At 44.2% G+C, this 17,262-nt stretch overlaps 5 protein-coding genes across 5 annotated transcripts; 3 read left to right on the top strand and 2 right to left on the bottom strand.

Moving 5' to 3' along the window:
* Window positions 1-1,536: 1,536 nt before the first annotated feature.
* On the top strand, window positions 1,537-3,527 carry JR316_0010883 (Cleavage stimulation factor subunit 2; the record flags this gene model as incomplete). The annotated part of the gene is made up of 6 exons (XM_047896547.1): window positions 1,537-1,595; window positions 1,661-1,719; window positions 2,296-2,642; window positions 2,730-3,212; window positions 3,332-3,412; window positions 3,486-3,527. 6 exons carry the CDS (start codon window positions 1,537-1,539, stop codon window positions 3,525-3,527), a joined length of 1,071 nt encoding a protein of 356 aa, XP_047744592.1.
* A 989-nt stretch (window positions 3,528-4,516) lies between these two features.
* JR316_0010882 (uncharacterized protein) lies at window positions 4,517-7,596 on the top strand (the record flags this gene model as incomplete). Its single annotated transcript, XM_047896546.1, has 5 exons — window positions 4,517-4,657; window positions 4,709-6,056; window positions 6,106-7,044; window positions 7,208-7,497; window positions 7,576-7,596. The coding sequence occupies 5 exons, from the start codon at window positions 4,517-4,519 to the stop codon at window positions 7,594-7,596; spliced, it is 2,739 nt and encodes a 912-aa protein (XP_047744591.1).
* Window positions 7,597-9,602: 2,006 nt separating this feature from the next.
* On the top strand, window positions 9,603-10,483 carry JR316_0010881 (uncharacterized protein; the record flags this gene model as incomplete). Its single annotated transcript, XM_047896545.1, has 4 exons — window positions 9,603-9,632; window positions 9,678-9,782; window positions 9,843-9,974; window positions 10,316-10,483. 4 exons carry the CDS (start codon window positions 9,603-9,605, stop codon window positions 10,481-10,483), a joined length of 435 nt encoding a protein of 144 aa, XP_047744590.1.
* Window positions 10,484-11,209: 726 nt separating this feature from the next.
* On the bottom strand, window positions 11,210-13,711 carry JR316_0010880 (uncharacterized protein; the record flags this gene model as incomplete). Its single annotated transcript, XM_047896544.1, has 3 exons — window positions 11,210-12,821; window positions 12,884-13,476; window positions 13,523-13,711. 3 exons carry the CDS (start codon window positions 13,709-13,711, stop codon window positions 11,210-11,212), a joined length of 2,394 nt encoding a protein of 797 aa, XP_047744589.1.
* A 1,095-nt stretch (window positions 13,712-14,806) lies between these two features.
* JR316_0010879 (Brefeldin A resistance protein) lies at window positions 14,807-16,282 on the bottom strand (the record flags this gene model as incomplete). Its single annotated transcript, XM_047896543.1, has 7 exons — window positions 14,807-14,938; window positions 15,012-15,273; window positions 15,326-15,351; window positions 15,416-15,746; window positions 15,805-15,944; window positions 16,079-16,088; window positions 16,143-16,282. 7 exons carry the CDS (start codon window positions 16,280-16,282, stop codon window positions 14,807-14,809), a joined length of 1,041 nt encoding a protein of 346 aa, XP_047744588.1.
* Between the last annotated feature and the right edge of the window lie 980 nt (window positions 16,283-17,262).

The following is a 17,262-nucleotide window of genomic DNA, read 5'->3' as shown; positions in this document are numbered from 1 at the left end:
TGAGGGTACCTACCTCAACCGTCCCAGAGCACCCAACGAAGAAGGCTTGTGCCGATCTGTCAGTTTCGTTAGTGACATGAGCCACTTACCTTTCGTATCTGAGATGCATTTCAATGGCCCTGTTGATACAGACGTTACCAGAGTCGCCAAAGACCTGGTGATTTTTCAACCAGGTCTTGACGTTGATCCTGGAATGGCTTCAGTCTCGCATTCGCAGTCTTTCATTTTAGATTTTGATAATGGCATTAATAGTCTTTCCATGTAATTTCGGACATTCAAAACAGACTTTTTGTTGTTCTGTACTAGTTTGGGTTACTCTTGAGAGATGATTCGATTTCAATTGGTTATCCTAGTTGAACCTATAAGAAATAACAATAAAAAGTATAGTATTCGTATTCTTGACCATCAAAGAATATTTTCGCATTTCAAATTGAGTCTAAATAGAGAGAAAAAGACAAGAAATTCATCATACACGGTCATCAAATAGTACCATTACCGTACTTTTTTTTTTTTTTTTGCTATAATTTGGTCGGTGTCGATCGACTGATTGACACCCACAGGGAGAGAAATTTCCATATTTGGAAGTACACCTGCTGAGAAGGTATGTCCGGTTTCGCGGATTTGATACCCAAAAATCAACAGAATTCCGGACAAGCCCATAGAGGAGCTCCCCGGGGAGGGGAGAGCTTCAAAGTCAGACTCAAAAATTACGTAAATGATAGACCGTTGTAGATCATTTTCTTTGGTTTTCTCCGAGAATCATTGAATACGGTTTGATCGGTCTGGCGAGCATTTGCGTTTTCTCGTAAATCGAGAGAAGACAGCTAACACGGAGCCAGTAGTCATCTGAGTCCCGAGTCCTTTAGCTAAACTTTGATTTGTATACAGTCTGGTCAATTGAACGAATTTCGAGATGACTCTGATTTTACATAATCTGAGATTGGATGGAACAAAGTATCTAGTTCGTTGGCAGATCTTGCGTAGACTATTCAACGGCATGTTGAAGTATAAGTTACATGATGATTCTGATGGACTTTGTGTATGTATAGTAAACGGTGAGAAATGATGGTTGACGCCGATGCGCTGACAGTATATAACCAAATGGATTATTACTATTGTTTCTTGATGGGCTATCCTGTTCTGTGGCGCACTAAACATATCGGGTTGTATGGCATCTGTGAAAGGCGATGAACGCACCGTGCGAAGGTTCGGATATCCTTCGGTAGACGAGTTTGGAGTGCGGACGTTCCCATATACATAGACATTCCCGTCTACAAATACAATTCTACAGTCATCGGGTACGTCGGTATATTCCAGGGTCACAAGATACGTCTACGGTAAATCAATTGATTGACGACACTTGCTCTGCATTTGATATATTAAGCTCCAGTAAAACGTTTGTACAGTGACATTGTTATGTCTAACAGCAAAAGTCGTGTGGTGTTTGGTGCGTATTTTATTGGAGTGCTCAAATCCTTTTCGTCTCATTTCTCTGTCCGTATTGGTGACCTGTAAGTTGGCAATGTGCCTTTTAACATGACAGAAGAACAAATTGTGATTATTTTCAAGGCTGTTGGTCAGGTTGTAGGATTTAGGTATCGTATTTCGTATTCTTGTTCGGGAGAGGTTACAACTAAACTCTATACACTCTTCTATACAGGCTCGCCTTCGACAGAGACACAGAAAAACCAAAAGGTTATGGCTTTTGTGAATTTGCAGGTACTTCTATCTCGCTTCTTCCTGCCTATCAACACGTATTATGTCTGATCTTTAAGTTTCTCTTTTATTCATTCCTACACTACTTAATGGGATGCGATTATATCAACTCTGTTGTCACGATTGTCTTGTATGTCTCAAATACACCCAAACGCGTGAGTGTCGAATTTCGAATTACTTAACTTACCCAGAATTAACCTCACTCCTCATATCCACGAATTACAACAATGTGCCGCATCCTTTTTCGAATGATACATTCTTCGTGAAACCCAATATATTTCAATGTGTGTACAACGCACTAATCATAACAAAAATCAAATCACGGCTTGTTCTTGGCTCGATTACCTCGAATACTGCGACCGTTATGGTTATGTGTATACCCTATATCCATTGAAATCTCCTTGATGTGAAATCCTTTTACCCGCGCAATCAGTTATACTTTACTGTTATGTGCGTATCAAACTTTAATTCGCGACCCCATCCCGTTGTCCTTGTATATCAACACCGAAACTGCAAACTGCATTGTCTCTGCTTCAATATCTACCACACGTACGCGACACTTGTCTTTTCATGTCAAAGATCACGAGACTGCTCTTTTGGCTGTTCGTAATCTCAATAATACGGACTGCGGAGGTCGTTCATTGCGTGTCGATTTGGCCGATTTGGACCCTCTTCTGGAAGGAAAAACGACTGTTAGAGGCCGTATAATGGATAGGGGTTACACTGGGTCATCCGAATACCGTAGCCGAATGCATTTGGATGCAAATGACGGGGGTAAAGGGCAGTGGAATGACAATGATACATTTTTAGCGAATATCCCACCTGGGATAACCATCCCGAGTGGTGTTTCAGCACTTGACCACATTAAATGGATCGTGGCTGAGTTACCGGAGAGTAAAGTTCGCGAGGCCCTGGCTCAGATGAAGGTGAGCAACGGAATTTGAGTTTCTGTTTTAACGTCATTGTTTGCGGTGTTTTGTATTGATTGGAACCTTTGTCTTTTTCATTTTCAGGCTTTCGTGATCACATATCCTGAAAAAGCTCGAACGCTGCTCATTAGGTACCCACAGCTAGCCTACGCACTTTGCCATTCCCTCGTACTGAATCGATTTGTTGATCCAATTATGATTGAACGTATGCTCGCTTCCTCGCGACGACCCGCTGCGGCTGGTAGTTCTCTAACTCAATCTCCAATCGACCAAGGACCAACAGGTTCAGATAGCCAATACCCACTGTATACGCCATACTCCCCATTGCATGGCCTGCATTATTCCTCAAGTCAGTTGATGCCAACGACACGGGAGCAATCGTCGATTGCCGTAAAACCCCATGCGCATGCCCAATATCTCCTTGAGTTACATAGGATCTGCCACGACCCGTCGTTGTCGCCTTGTACCTCCCCACTTACACTTGTCGAACCTCCGTTAATAAAGCAGCAACAACAGCTTGCGCAAATAGCAACGGCATTTGTGGAGATGGATCCAGAACAACAACGTGTGAGTGTTTGTTTACTGACAGGTTGTCTTATGTTTCCTCATGACTTGTTCCGTTTTACATGCAATTTTCTCTATTCTTTTCAATTACACTGTTGTGGTTGTGAATGGGAATATTATAGGCTATATCGATAGTGTTGGGTATGACTCAGGAACATATCGACAACATACCCGAACCTGCAAAGTCGCAGATTGTGCAGGTGGTACGTTGTGGTCCATATCCCTTTTTTTGAATGGTTCTGAACAAGCCCTCTTTTCCATTAAATTTTAGCGCAGTCACTACTTATCACTGGCGGGGAGAGCGACGTGAGTGTGTAATGTGGCACGACTTGGTTAGATCTATTGTTACCTTCTTTTGTTTTTACCCTCGTCAAGCCTGACGATACAAATGTTTCACTTTCACTGCTGGCGCTCATCAATTTTTACGTCGTAAAAACGATATGTGAAAATGATAATAATATACCGTTCGCCTTTATTTTCGTGCTCGCCAGCCGGCTCGCCCACCTCATCACTTAATATTTTTTATAAAAAAACTATATTATGTATTCATTTTCCTTTCTTACAATAATCTTCGAACCCTTTTATACATTTATCAATATCTTCCTGAATGCGTCTGAGTGCAACCAATGTCTGATGTCCCATTTTGCACTTTTCTATTTCGGCCAGATAAAGCCTATGTGCTGCGTCCTGTTACGAAATGTCAAGCAATTCTTGAAGAGCTATGACATCGGCATGTAGCCCTAATTGCGCCAAATCCTGAGTGCCAATAGCCTTTCAGATATGTCCAATTTTAAAATCTGTATAGAAAAGCGGATGCTTACAGAAGGTTTGGTGGGAGAAGTAAATGTGCCTCCTTTATGGGATGCGGCGGTCTCCATATGTGTGTTTTCTTCCTTTTCAAATGCGAAAGTCAGTACAATAGACACAGGACAAGATGAGTATATAGTACCGATGCCATTGTCCTTTCTAAACCCATCCTTTTTTATGTTCATAGGATTCAAAAGAAAGAAAAAAAAACGATTTATGTCTTCAACCAGATGGCAAGGCACCAAGTACTCTTGACCACCTGGACCACTAATCAACCTATAACCTCTCGGAACTGGCGAAATCAAGATGACACTAGTAGTAAGAGTTTTTTTGAGGAGGCATGTCAACCAGACAATCGACCTTACAAATTGATTGAGCAGTGCAGAGTCAATGCTGATCGAGCATGCCGGCGTCAGCCGCGAGAAAATCATTTTAGCTTGTCAGACATTACAATTCTATCTTTCCGCTACGATACAACCTCAAATCCAAATCCTTCCATAATGTCTGAATCCACTGAGCTCCAATCTATCCATAATCTATCAACGTTCCAGGAGGCGATAAAGATACTTGATCAAAAAATTCGGAAGAGCCTTGTCGATGGTGATGTTGCTAAAGTTATGGATTCGCACTTGGAAACAGCAGTGAGTTATATTCTTTTTACATGTTGACCATACACCGAGACAACAATTTAGAAAGCGGTTGCCACAACCTGCGGTCGCTTCAAGGAGGAAAAAGAAAAGCCCCAGTATAACTTCCTTTTCGCCTTTCTGAGTGCTTATGGACACGCTTTCCGCAAGAGAGAGCATCGCAGCCACGAGTTTCTCGAATACTGCCAAAATCTGCAACGTGAGATCGATGATCCGCACGATGAACCAGTACAGAAGCCCACATTAGAAGGCAAGGATGACCAGCATTCAGAAGTGCACGTTCGCCAAAATGTGGATGGCGAGGGCAGCCGAATTCGCCAAGACTCTGAGGGTCCAAGACGCACGACAAGAAAGTCTCGACACCAAGTCGCCAATAAGCGCTCGCGGTCTAGTAGCGCTGAGAAAACCAAGACAGTCGCAGAGACAATCGTCAACGACAGTGCAAACCATTCCGCACTCATTAGAGAACCGTCACCTCCACTTAAGAAACGTCGAGTGCAACAGGCCAGGCAAGCCAGCCCCGAACTTCCACCACCAAAAACACTTGTATCTATTGAAAACTCAAGCGACAACAATAACGAAGATGGATATGTTCCATCAGATATTCCCTCTAATATCAATCCGCCAGACACTCGTGTTATAGCACCTGCACCCTCGTCGGACACTTCATCTGGAAAACGAATCACACGAGCCATGGCAGCAGTAGCAAAGGGTCCAACGTCTACTGAAAACTTTGGTCGCAAACTTACTCCAGAACCCGCCCCACATTCCAACGTTAAAACGAACATAAAGGTGCAAGGCCGCTCTGAAACAAAGCAGGATCGCACACCTCCTGTTCCAACCAACTATGTCCATCTCCAACCCTGCGCTCAGTGCGCAGATCGCAATATTAATTGCCGTGTCACATATAAAGGGTACTCTTGCTTTTATTGTGGTTCGCATCGGGTTCGCTGTGACAATCGAGGGGATACTATTGTGAGGAGGCTGCCTGAGGCGAACGAAGATATCACAGGTCCTGTTGAAGAAGCTAGAAAACATGGAAAACCATTGCATCGCCAAAAAAGGCCTAAACGCGAAACCGGCTCACCTGAACCAGATGAAAATTGTGGCCATCACGACCCTCAACATCACTCGCCGGCGCTGAGAGATCCAAAGCACAGCAATGGAAAGCAACCTATATCCGAGCAGACCGCAGACCTCAATTCTTCCCAAACCAACCAAGACAAACATCCTATGGGTAAGGTACATTATCAGTTTGTCTACACTGAGGCTAAGATCAAAACAGAGAACGTACTCAAATCATGGGAAGCCATACCAAGGTACACCGCACCACCCAAAGCATCGTCTAGCTCACTTCCTCCCGAGAAATCTGCGAGAGCGGCTAAAGACATTGGTAAGAATTCATCCAGTATTATGCAAATTGTATGCTTACATCTTTGTAGAAGAATTTGCCAGGAATTGGGAAGCATGGGTGGCAGAAGATATGGCGCGAAGTGAAGCTCGTGCTCCAGCAGGCCCACTACCTACACGGCCGACATATATTCGCAATTGGGAAGACAACAAAGCAGATGCAGATAATGAAGCTTACCCTAATGAAGATCGCCTGGCCCGATTAGAGAAGAATATCACTAAGATGAACAAAGTCATGAAGCGAATCGACAAGCAATTGGCTAATCACGACCATGGCTTCGACTATATTGCAGCGAAAATGGCGTTTTCCATGGCTGCTATAGACATGCTCTCAAACAAATTCGAAGTCCTGCATTCCTATCATAGTGATGTCCTTCATAAATTAGTCGGTGTTGAAATAACGATGGAGAACATGCACGATGATACCTACCACAGAGGGGAAGAAGGTCCCTGCCCATTTCGCCGCGGGAGTACAAAGGACCAAGGAATTCAAACTGACTCTCAAACCAAAATTCTTGACAGCAAAGGACTTTTCTCTAAGTCTTCGGGCAAGGTTGGTGATGAAACCGGGATTGGCGAGAACGGTGAAGAGAGCGAGAACGGCGAAGAGGGCGAGAACGGCGAAGAGAACGAGAACGGCGAAGAGGGAGAGAACGGCGAAGAGGGCGAGAACGGCGAAGAGAACGAGAACGGCGAAGAGGGCGAGAACGGCGAAGAGAACGAGAACGGGGAAGAGAACGAGAACGGGGAAGAGAACGAGAACGGCGAAGAGAACGAGAACGGCGAAGAAGGCGAGAAGGGCGGACAGGACGAACAGGGCGAGAAATTTGGTGATAAGGATTCGGATTCCTCGGCGGAGATTGATGCTGATAAGATGCCCTACATTCCTGTTCATTCGCGGGAAAAGTTAGAAGCCAGCCAACACCAGTGGTATGGAGGTACTTCGGATCAACCCATTGACATTGACTTTTGTTTGTAATCTATCTATTATCGTGCAACAAGCAATCGATGTGCTAAGACGCACGGGTGAGCGTTCCTCACCTTTCTACACTAGGATGTCTACTATGTACTAAGTACTAATTGACATTGACTTTGGACAATGTAATCCCGCTTGCCATCACATCTCGCCCAAAGACACTGAACTCGCCAAAGACCAGACTGACGTCGCCACCAACTTGAGAACATCAGATCAAGAAGGGACCTCGCATGCAGAGTCAAATGTGGCTGAGGTTTTTGGCGAAGAGGACGTTTCGTCAAATCTGGAAGCTCGCCACGGCGAAGAACCCACCGATGGCAAGATGAAAGATGAGAATATCACAGCAACACTATCCACAAACAATCTCAGTCTTGTCAAATTCATGCATTCAAATTTCCGCGAACCCCACCCTCACACCACACCTTCAACATACACCAATGATGATCTGGTTCGCCAGGTGGTTTCCAAACCCCAATCCTGTCATCCACTTTCCTTATTTCTCAAATAATCTTCTTCCTTTTCCCAGACGAGCACAGGAAGACGATGACGACGATAGGATAGAGTATTAGACTCTTCAAACGATGAGTGTAAAACATGTAAATTCACCATAATACAACCTTTCTGTTGAATCTACAAAAATTCACTACTAACTATGAGAATTTTACTTTCGGTCCGCTTCCCTTGTACCTGCAGTTTCTCGGTCTCTTTTGCAGCCAGATCGTCTGATGTAAGTGCCTTTTTGTTACTCTTAGCATTAGTGGTGGTGGTTTCCTTTCCATTTCCATTTTTCTTCTTAACTGAAGGCACGTCGACAGAATCGACGTTTGCCAAGTTCTTATCCTATTTCCAGTCGTTCGTCATTGGAATTTGAGAGGCTTCTGCATTGACTATTGCTTTCTCTTTAGATTGGGATGCCGCTTATCCTTCCCTGTAAGAGGCTAGAATCCATGAATAGTTAGTTGATTACACTGCTGGAGGCCATTGATATACGCGAAATAAAAACGAATCAAATACATGTTTTGTATATTAACATCTCGTTTTGTTTTTGACTTTTTTGAGAAATATGCTTCGGAAATCTACAATAGGACAACTTAAACATTAGTGATTTCATTCTTTTCAGTCCAGTCTTTGTCTTCAAGTTAGATGGAGCTATTACAATCTTATAATATACTGGATGCTGCCCCTCCTAAACGACATGTCTGATAAATTCCAACGGAATTGATCACAAGGACTCGTATCTGCCGTGCGTAGCAACGGCTCACCTTACAAGTAGGGTTACAAGAGTTAGGTAGCGTTGCTAGATTTTCTTCGATAGCCAGCTAAGCTTTGAGAACGTACAAGGAGCGGAGAGAAACCAAATTTTCGAGGGTAAATTTCCACTACCGCTTTCACAGACTGCCCGACTACTTATATACTAGTTCTATTTACGAATTTTTATCTACCGGCTTCATGAACAAACAAAACACTGCTACCCGGTTGGTTGTAAGTTGAGTAACTCTTGTGTGATAGATACAAGGACGAGTGTGATAGGTAGATAGTGGAGGAAGATGAAATTGTGGAAAGGTATTGAGAATGAAAATGGACGATAAAACATTGGGATGGAAACGCCAGACAGGGGATGGGTGTGATTTGACTGACAAGCGCGCGGCGTGTTCTCACATGTTTGGCAGGGTTTGGGCGCCAAGGTGCTGGACTTCGTCGTTTTGTGAGTCTTGCATTCTGGGTGATTCATACAACTGCTAAGTCGTTGTTCCGCTCGCAGGAATTTAGCGGTTCCTACAATAAGGTAGATGTTGTCATTGACCCATGCCCGATTTACATACGTGGCAACAAAAGTATACGTCATACAGAATTTACCCAGTGTCTCCCCTTCATCATGAATAAACATACATCAGTCAGTGTCAGATTATGGCTTCCAGTTTGAAATGGTTGCGTGTAATCGCAGCTGGTTGCGCTTGTCCAATTGAATGTGTGTATTAATTTCCCTGAAAGATCTTTAAAGTTGTAATTTTAAACAAAATATCAAAAATACTCACCCAACACATACCTCAATACCAAAAGGTACATTCATCACCCAATGCAATCCCAACCTACTATCAAACACAGTCTCCAACAGACCAACTGTAAATGTCGATCTCTCCTTTGTACCCGAGCCTTTCCGGCGATGGCAATTCCCTCTGCCCACGGAAACTAAAAATAAATTCATTGAATGCGCCGCACTGCACGGTGACAGACAGGTGAGTTTAAAAAAAAGTAACACACATCAGAATGATCAGATATATCGGATCCGAACAGCGATTGAACAGCGTCACAGTCAAATTGGCGGATACAAGAGGGATCGTAAAGTTGAACTTGAACTTTCCCTTGCCCCTCTATCATTCCCCAACAGACAATAAGCCCTCCCATATCTTCCAGAAATGCAAACAATTCAGAGCAAGACAGAGACAGGCCAAGTACAACAGTACTATTCACCACTATGTACAACACACTAACAGTGCATGACATAGGGCGAGCGTCAGCTAAAAGCCATGCTTAACTCAGTATGCTTGAATAATGACCAAGCAGTCTCGGACATCGTCGTTAGTATTTCCAATACTATTCATGCACATTATCCTCATTGCTTCACAGAACGACATCATTAAAATTGGGCAGGATTGCTTAACATTGGATTTGCCACCTTCTCTTCAAGTTGAACAACGGAAATTGTTTCGTCAAACGGTGGGCACGGACTATGTGTTTAATTTGCATGGACCTTTACTTACTACAGTTTTTTTTTTTTTTTTTTTCCTACAGGTATTAAAAGCATACCCCGATATTTTTAACCACTCACTGCAAAATGATCAAAGTGAAAGACTTGATCTTGTGGAGCAATACATAATTGAGAGACTTGAGATGGCGCGCTATAATGTACGGAAGCGTAAAGGGGTGAGTAAATAACGGCCCTTCATCCTTTTTTTACCAACTAAAGGTGTACCCAACCCCCAATTCATTGAAGATGCCCGGACCAGCCCGTAGTAAACTTACCCTTCCTGAAATAGTTCCGTTGGTTTCCACATCGGCGAGTTCCTCAGATTCACGATTAGAGGAGAACGTCAATGGTATGTATGGTAATTTCATCATCCCAACCAGAGTTAACAGTGAGACTTCCAGCCTCATCGTCAGCCAATACCGTATCCCGCCCACCGTCGCGTTATGACTCGAATGAAAATGATGCAATTGCATCCTTTCTCGACTCCTGTTCCCCTTCCATGATACACCTTTTGCAGGACTTTCATGCCTTTGGGATTACAAAGCAAGAAATGATTTACGCTGTTTCTCGATGGACCCCCGACTATATACACGGCTTTTTGCACAGATTCGCCAATTTTTCCCAGACCAAGATGACAGAAATGGAAATCGAGTTATTACAAGCTCATTTCCTTCACTATTTCTAGGGTAAGACCACTTTTCGACTTTCCGAGCATATGCGAACCGAGCAGGGTCAGGCGAACTTGGTGCCTCTCTTTCTCTTACCCAGATTACACGTCTTGTATTTCTCACCGGTCCTACATTTTCTTGAATCAACCATGTTTCGCTTGACAATATCTCTTGTATTATCGGTAATTTACGTAGGCTATGTAACTTACTTAGCTTCTGATTTTGGTTCTTTGCTTTATAAATTCAGCCTGTCTTCTGTTTATCCTTTACTTGTTCAGAATAGTATTCCTTCTCTCTCTCTTTCTACCATCATCTCGAGTTTCTGTTGCTTGTACGTATACTCTACAACATCCCTCTGATACACAGAAATTTACAATTCCATCGAGTGTGTTAGTCTTTTCCAGTGTAACAGTGTGCTGTATGGTAAGACACAAGGAAAGGCCGTACTGTGGTCAGTGGTGCATGTCGATCCGTCGAATAGATGTGTGTATGGTCACACCTCAGCGGGTCCGGAGTATGTGTATCTGGTGTGCACAGGCTACAGCTCAGCGGACCCGGGGAACTGAGCGTCTGGTTTTCGTATTCAGCGGACCCAGGTTTTTCGCCCCGGTGTAAGCTAGTACGCCCATAATGGGGCGAAATGCAGCGAGCACAAAAAAAAAAAAATTAAATACTCTGTACTCTAATACTTCTATTCTATTCTGTCTAATGTTACAGAGGGCAAGAGATAGTTTGGTTAGGGCTTATTTTTGACGTCTTTGCCTCTTGGAAGGGAGCCCATTCAGATGGTTACTACTGCCCAATGAAAGACTTTGATCTTCATGAATATTGCTCGAGGCTGGTGGACGAGACATGACGTTTGAGGTACCTTGCAGTGCTGTGTTAGCACTATTATCCGTCGTTTGAGCGAGCCGTGTAATACCTTGAAACAACGCCCCCAGCTCATTTGGCGAAGCATTATGGCGAGGTGAATGGTTATTGGGTTGGTTAGTATTTTGCCAAAGTGCTGCAATGTCATTTGGGGACTGTGCAACGTAGGCACTAGGGCTCTCCGACAGCTCTGAGGCAGGTTTTAAGTCCCTGAAAAGCTCTCCTAATTCGTCCGGTGATGAAATATAACAGTTTGGATGATACGTGGGTGGTGTATCTTCTGTAAACCCTGAACGTTTATTGGGGGTCTGGGCCTCTGACCTCTTCAAAGGCTCTGGATTAGGTAGGATGTCCATAAAGAGTTCGCTTAATTCATCCGTCGAAGCAATGTGGCGAGATGGGTAGCATTTAGGCGTCGAATCCTCGCGCATTGTTGTACACTCTTGCGGAGACTGAGTTCCAGTATACTCGACATTTGAAAATGGACCTGAAGGTGGAAGAATACCCCTGAAAAGATTTCCTAACTCATCTGGTGAAGGATTAAGGTGAGGCGCATAGATTTCCGGTGAGGATTGGCGAATTACGTCGACTTGGGGTGTGATTTCCTTGTACAATGTTGCAGGCACATTAGAAGGCCGCGTTCCATTAATATCAAGATTGGGGTACAGGCCTGCAGGTGGTAGAATGTCCCTGAAAAGATCTACTAAATCATCTGGTGAAGGATTAAGGCGAAGTGCGCAGATTTCCGGCGAGGATTGGCGATCTACGTTAATTTGGAGCGTTACATCCTCGTCCCGCGTTGAACGTACATCAGAAGGTCGCGTTGCAGTAATATCAGGATCGATAGAGAGGCCTGAGGGCGGTAAAATATCATTGAAAAGTTCTCCTAAATCATCTGCCGAAGGGTTCAGGCGAAGTGTTTTGATTTCCGGCGAGGATTGGCGATCTATGCCGAATTGGGGTGTTATTTCCTCGTATAATGTCGCGAGCACATTAGGAGACTGTATCCCCAGTATCTCCATATCAAATGATCGGCCTGGAGTTGAAGGGATGTCCCTGAAAAGATCTCCTAATTCATCTGCCAAAGGAATACGGATGGGTGGGTGGAATTCGGGCGAGTAACTTTGGATAGGTTCTTGGATATGGGGCTTTATATCCTCGTACAACTCTGCCATTTCATCGCGGGACCGTGCGCTAGCAAAACCTGGTGATAGTGACGCTTGCATAGAAAGATCGCCCATTTCTTCTGGCGAACCACACGAGATATCAGGACCAGAATGGGGCGGTACAGTTTCTACAGGCACGGTGCCTTGATCGGTTTGGATTGATTCTGAGCGGTACAGCAGTGCAGGGGACGGAAGCGGGGAGAGACTGTAATCATCATCCAATTCTGACGGTTTCCAGTCTTTCGAACGGTGTTTTGAATCCCGAACCAAAGGCGGGTCATTGCATGACGTCGCACGTTGAAATGCCGGTGTTGATATCCTATTCTTAGGTGTTTCGGTATCAACGCCGCTGGAACGCTATTCCTCTGCAGAAACACGCACCTATCAACATAGTCAACACCTCCAATCTCCGTAATATTGTTACCCATCTCGGTAATGCCCATTTTCCAATGGTCCCTATTCATCCCTTCGGCCTTCGAAGCGTCATGCAGATTCCAGTATTCCTCTGCCTTTCTGAAAATGACACTCTGATGGCTCGTTTGAGCTTCAGTCATTACCATAATTGTTCGCCGAGCGTTCTGAAGTGGTTCAAAGAGCATTCGCTCTCCTGGTGTCATGGCAAACGAGGATGGAGTGATATCGCTACCAAGAGACTCAATAAAACGATGTTTATTTTCTATTCCTATTAGTTTCCTGTGGTGTGATAAACACTCGCCGATTGAACCATCGTCTATGACAGATCGCCAACTTGGCCTGAATTCTTCCCACCACGGTCTTTTGTAGCTCGCTACTACTTCCCCACGGTCTTCATCGCGTGTTATGTTAAGCGCTTGCACGAACTCGACGTTGAATTGCATGGGTAGATCCTCTGGAGCAATTCTCCCTAAAGAAAATGCCAACGAACGCAGCGTAAATGGTACATCAACAACTTGTCCCATTGATGTGATCAAGCCCACGTAAGTCAAAAAGTAATGCTGTAAAACCATTAGTAAAAGGTATCCCATTAATTGAGTTACTAACCAGTTCTTTTCGTAGGCATTTTTGGAATGGAGCTTGATCTTCCATCGGTTTTTTTAAAATCTCGTCCACCGCTCGTTTTAATCGTGATTCCCCATAGTAGACGAGCTCTTGTATGTGTTCGCGGTACTGCTTTGCCGATTCAGATGCAAAACCATGTAGATCGAAAGGATCGATTGAAGAAAACGTCATGGACGGTCACCGCAGATGTGTTGGACTTTTTCAAGATTCATGATTCAATTTTTTTTACGCTGAACCATATCTATTTTTAGATTAACCCCTTTTTATAGCCAGGCTTGGTAATACGAAATAGGTAATCTGTTCGCCTCGCCAAGTCACCCCACATGGCTGCTTGGCGATTGGCATAGGCTGCTCGCCCCTTTTGTACCACGTCATTAGCAGAGGCATCACCAGCCATTGCCGCTACTGCACTGTTCATCCACTATTTCTCCTTTCGTAGGAAATATCTCATCGTTCAGTCCATTTCGTACCCAAGAAGCATAGCCTCTTCTCGCCATCTGTGGAACTGTGCTCTGGCACGTAGCCAATGGACCCGTTTGACTTGGTGTGACGTTCCGGTCTGTTTCCCACACCCCGATAATCCTCTTTTTTATCTTATCTTTAATTTTCGTTTCTGTGGACTTCACCTTCGCTCCGTCCACCCGATACACGCACCCCGTTAGCTCATTTTCTTCATTCTATGTTCCTAATCCTTCATTCTATTCCCCTTGAAACTGACTTATACTCCACCTTCATGTGTTTCCCAATTAACCCTCTTTTATCTTTTTCTTCGTCTACTTCTTTTGGACACCTTATCCTTTACAGTATAAATACAGCTATGTAGTAGCTACAGAAAAGCATCGAATACAGAGTACTTTAACCTGTCTATTCGACCTCTAAGCTTCCTTTCGAAACCTTTTCCGTGTGCCGCTACGGAACTGCTATTACTCTCCGAGCCACAGTTGTCACTAGCGTCACACTTGGAACAAGGTAAGTAAAAATATCACTTATATTAAGGGATGGATTACGAACATTCTATCAGTGTTTCTGGATCTGTATCCTCCAGGTTAAAAGGTCCATTATCAGGATCGCCAATTCTTATTTCGCCGTTCTCCGCCACAATGTTGGGCCCATGCCTAGAAACCCTGAAAGACTTCTCCGTATTTGCGGCGAGTAGTGGCATGGAGAACGGACATGTTCTGGCGTGTGAGCCTTTGCCGAATCTCAGCGAAATGAATTGCAGGTCACCTCAGGTTGGAGAGGGTGATGCAATTCAGGCGAGCATTGCTATGGCAAACGTCGGTCGCGGGACTTGGCGAGGGTGATGCGATGCAGGCGAGCATGCCTTTGACGAATGTTAACACCTATGACGACGCAACATGTAAGGAGTGCCTGGATGAGCAGTGTCCTAACGTCATTCTGCGTTTATTTATATCTCCGAGTCCGATGTATTGCCATGCCTGAAAAAATGCAGACCGTAGGCATTGCGTACTAGGGCGATGGTGGTGTAGTAAAGAGGGAACACAACTCCAACAGACAAGTACAAATAACCAGCGCGACCAGATAGGAAGCGGGAGGTCCAGCACCAAACAAGGAAGTAAAGGCAGGATCCCAGGATGTTCCATGGCAGTTCAGCCAGAATTTGGGCAATGATGTGGGCGGTCCAGCTGTACATTCCGCTTGGGTGCTTCCTGACCTCGTAGATAGTACGGGTAGCGACGAAGGGAACTTGCAACATGTTCACCAACGGTTGACTGTAGAAATATTGGTCAGTTTCGTGAACTCAACAAAGTAATTGAAACCAACTTCAAGACGAGAAGCATGTAAACAGTCTAGTAAAAGGAGGTTATGAGATCGAAGATCAAATCCTAAAACGAACAAGACTTACACATATACAATTCTGAACGTTTTGTATACTGTCCTGGTTCTTGAGAAAGACAGACCAATGAAGAAGCCACCAGCAACATTGAGGATGAGCTTGGCGATGCGGTAATGGTCAGCAGCTCCTTGTTTAAATGACAAGTTCGATGACCTGGTTGCGCCATGGGGTGGGGTATTCAATCCTGAGATCAGTTTCAACAGCAGGTTGACTTCGTCCAATTGTATGGATCTCCTGGATTTCCTGCTCAGTCCTGACTGCCTCGGGGAGCGTTTCCAAACTTCGTGCCAGTTGATGCTGCTGAAGGCAGTCGCTCCGGCACCAATAACGTCCAACATATATTCGGCACTAGAAATTAGACGGAGATAGATCAGGATAAGGCATCAGTGTAACGGTTAAAAATAACGCACGGATTTTCTTCAGGAAGACATGGGCGAGCACCGTTGGAGTCGAAGTAGTGCAGCAAAGTTTCAGCATTGTGTCCAAGGTCACCGAAGTAGACTGTTTAGCCACCCTTCTCCTCAACAAAAGGAAGCGATCGAAGACCTGGTAAATTTTGGTCAGTCAAGGTACAATAAAATTGTGTCAAACGACGTACATGGAACAATTCAGCGAAAGGTTTTTTGACAAAAAAAAAAATCATTAAGATGGCAAAGAGGTACATCACCGCAGAAGCTCACTTGATGAATCCTAATGAATAAGACAGATCAGTATATAAATAATTGATAATAGCTGCTTACCTACGTGCATAGGATAGCCTGGCTTTGTTCGGCCAAGCTTCGCAAGAAGGCAACAATGTTCCAGGCACTCTGAGAGTCAAGACCAGATGTGGGCTCGTCAAGGAAAAGCAAATTCTGGGCTATCATAGAATAATTAAGATGCATGTCGACACGGGAGCTTCATAAACACGCATAGCGTGTACGAGAACCGCAAGCTCTAAATTTCACATTTGCTGTCAAAACTCCGGTGCGTGATCACCATCACAGACCCATACTGCCTCGGAGCTATCCATTGGCGTTCCTCCATTGCCTTCTTCAGCGCCGTGAATTAGCAGGACATTGGCATATTTTGAGTGTTTTTCTCCTCTACAACAGTTTTGACGGGCCAAAATAACCAAATCTACGCGTATAGGGTCCTACGTAGTCAGGTTAAACCATTTTTTGACCAAATTATGTATGGTCCTGATATCATTGACGCAAACGTCTGGAGATCTGAACATGTAGTCAAGTCGACGCTTCACCGAGAGTGAGTAATTCTGTGTTAAACCAACTGCCGTCAGTGTTAGACAATGTATTGTCTATATACTAGCTTGAATAACATACATTTTTTTGCATCTATATACAATAATGTGAATGAGACTCCAACTTAAATTATCCACCGGGGCGGTGTCAAGTCAACTCGTCGAGCTGTAAACGACGAAATTCAGCTTCATAAAACTCTGGCAAGTCAGAAATGCGTCCGTTTCAACGATTTAGCAATGCAATGGTGCTCTAGGGAGTCTTTATATTCCTAGAAGCTGGGATTTTGCAATTTATTCCACAGATTTCAAAGGTAGAAACGACTTAACAAGGTCTCCATACTGGGAAACCGATAGCTCGGAGGCAGTATGAATTTGTGATGGTGATTACGCACCTGAGTTCTGACAAGCGAATTCGAGATTTAGAGCTTGCGGTTCTCGAACACCGTAATAGCACCTTCACCGCGAGTTCGGCACCGATGGTGGTTCGTTTCCTTAGTTCCACGCCAAGGGATCCGACAATAGCGTTCCTTTCATTCCAAAGGCCATACAAGTGAAGGCATTGATCGACACTTTATAATGCAATTTAACAATTGAAGTGAGTAGAGTAAAAAGGGACTTGACCGA

This window comes from Psilocybe cubensis, chromosome 10 (assembly GCF_017499595.1).
Source record: "Psilocybe cubensis strain MGC-MH-2018 chromosome 10, whole genome shotgun sequence".
NCBI classification, from domain to species: domain Eukaryota; kingdom Fungi; phylum Basidiomycota; class Agaricomycetes; order Agaricales; family Agrocybaceae; genus Psilocybe; species Psilocybe cubensis.
Note: the sequence above shows the minus strand (reverse complement) of the source record. Positions and strands in the feature narration are given on the sequence as shown.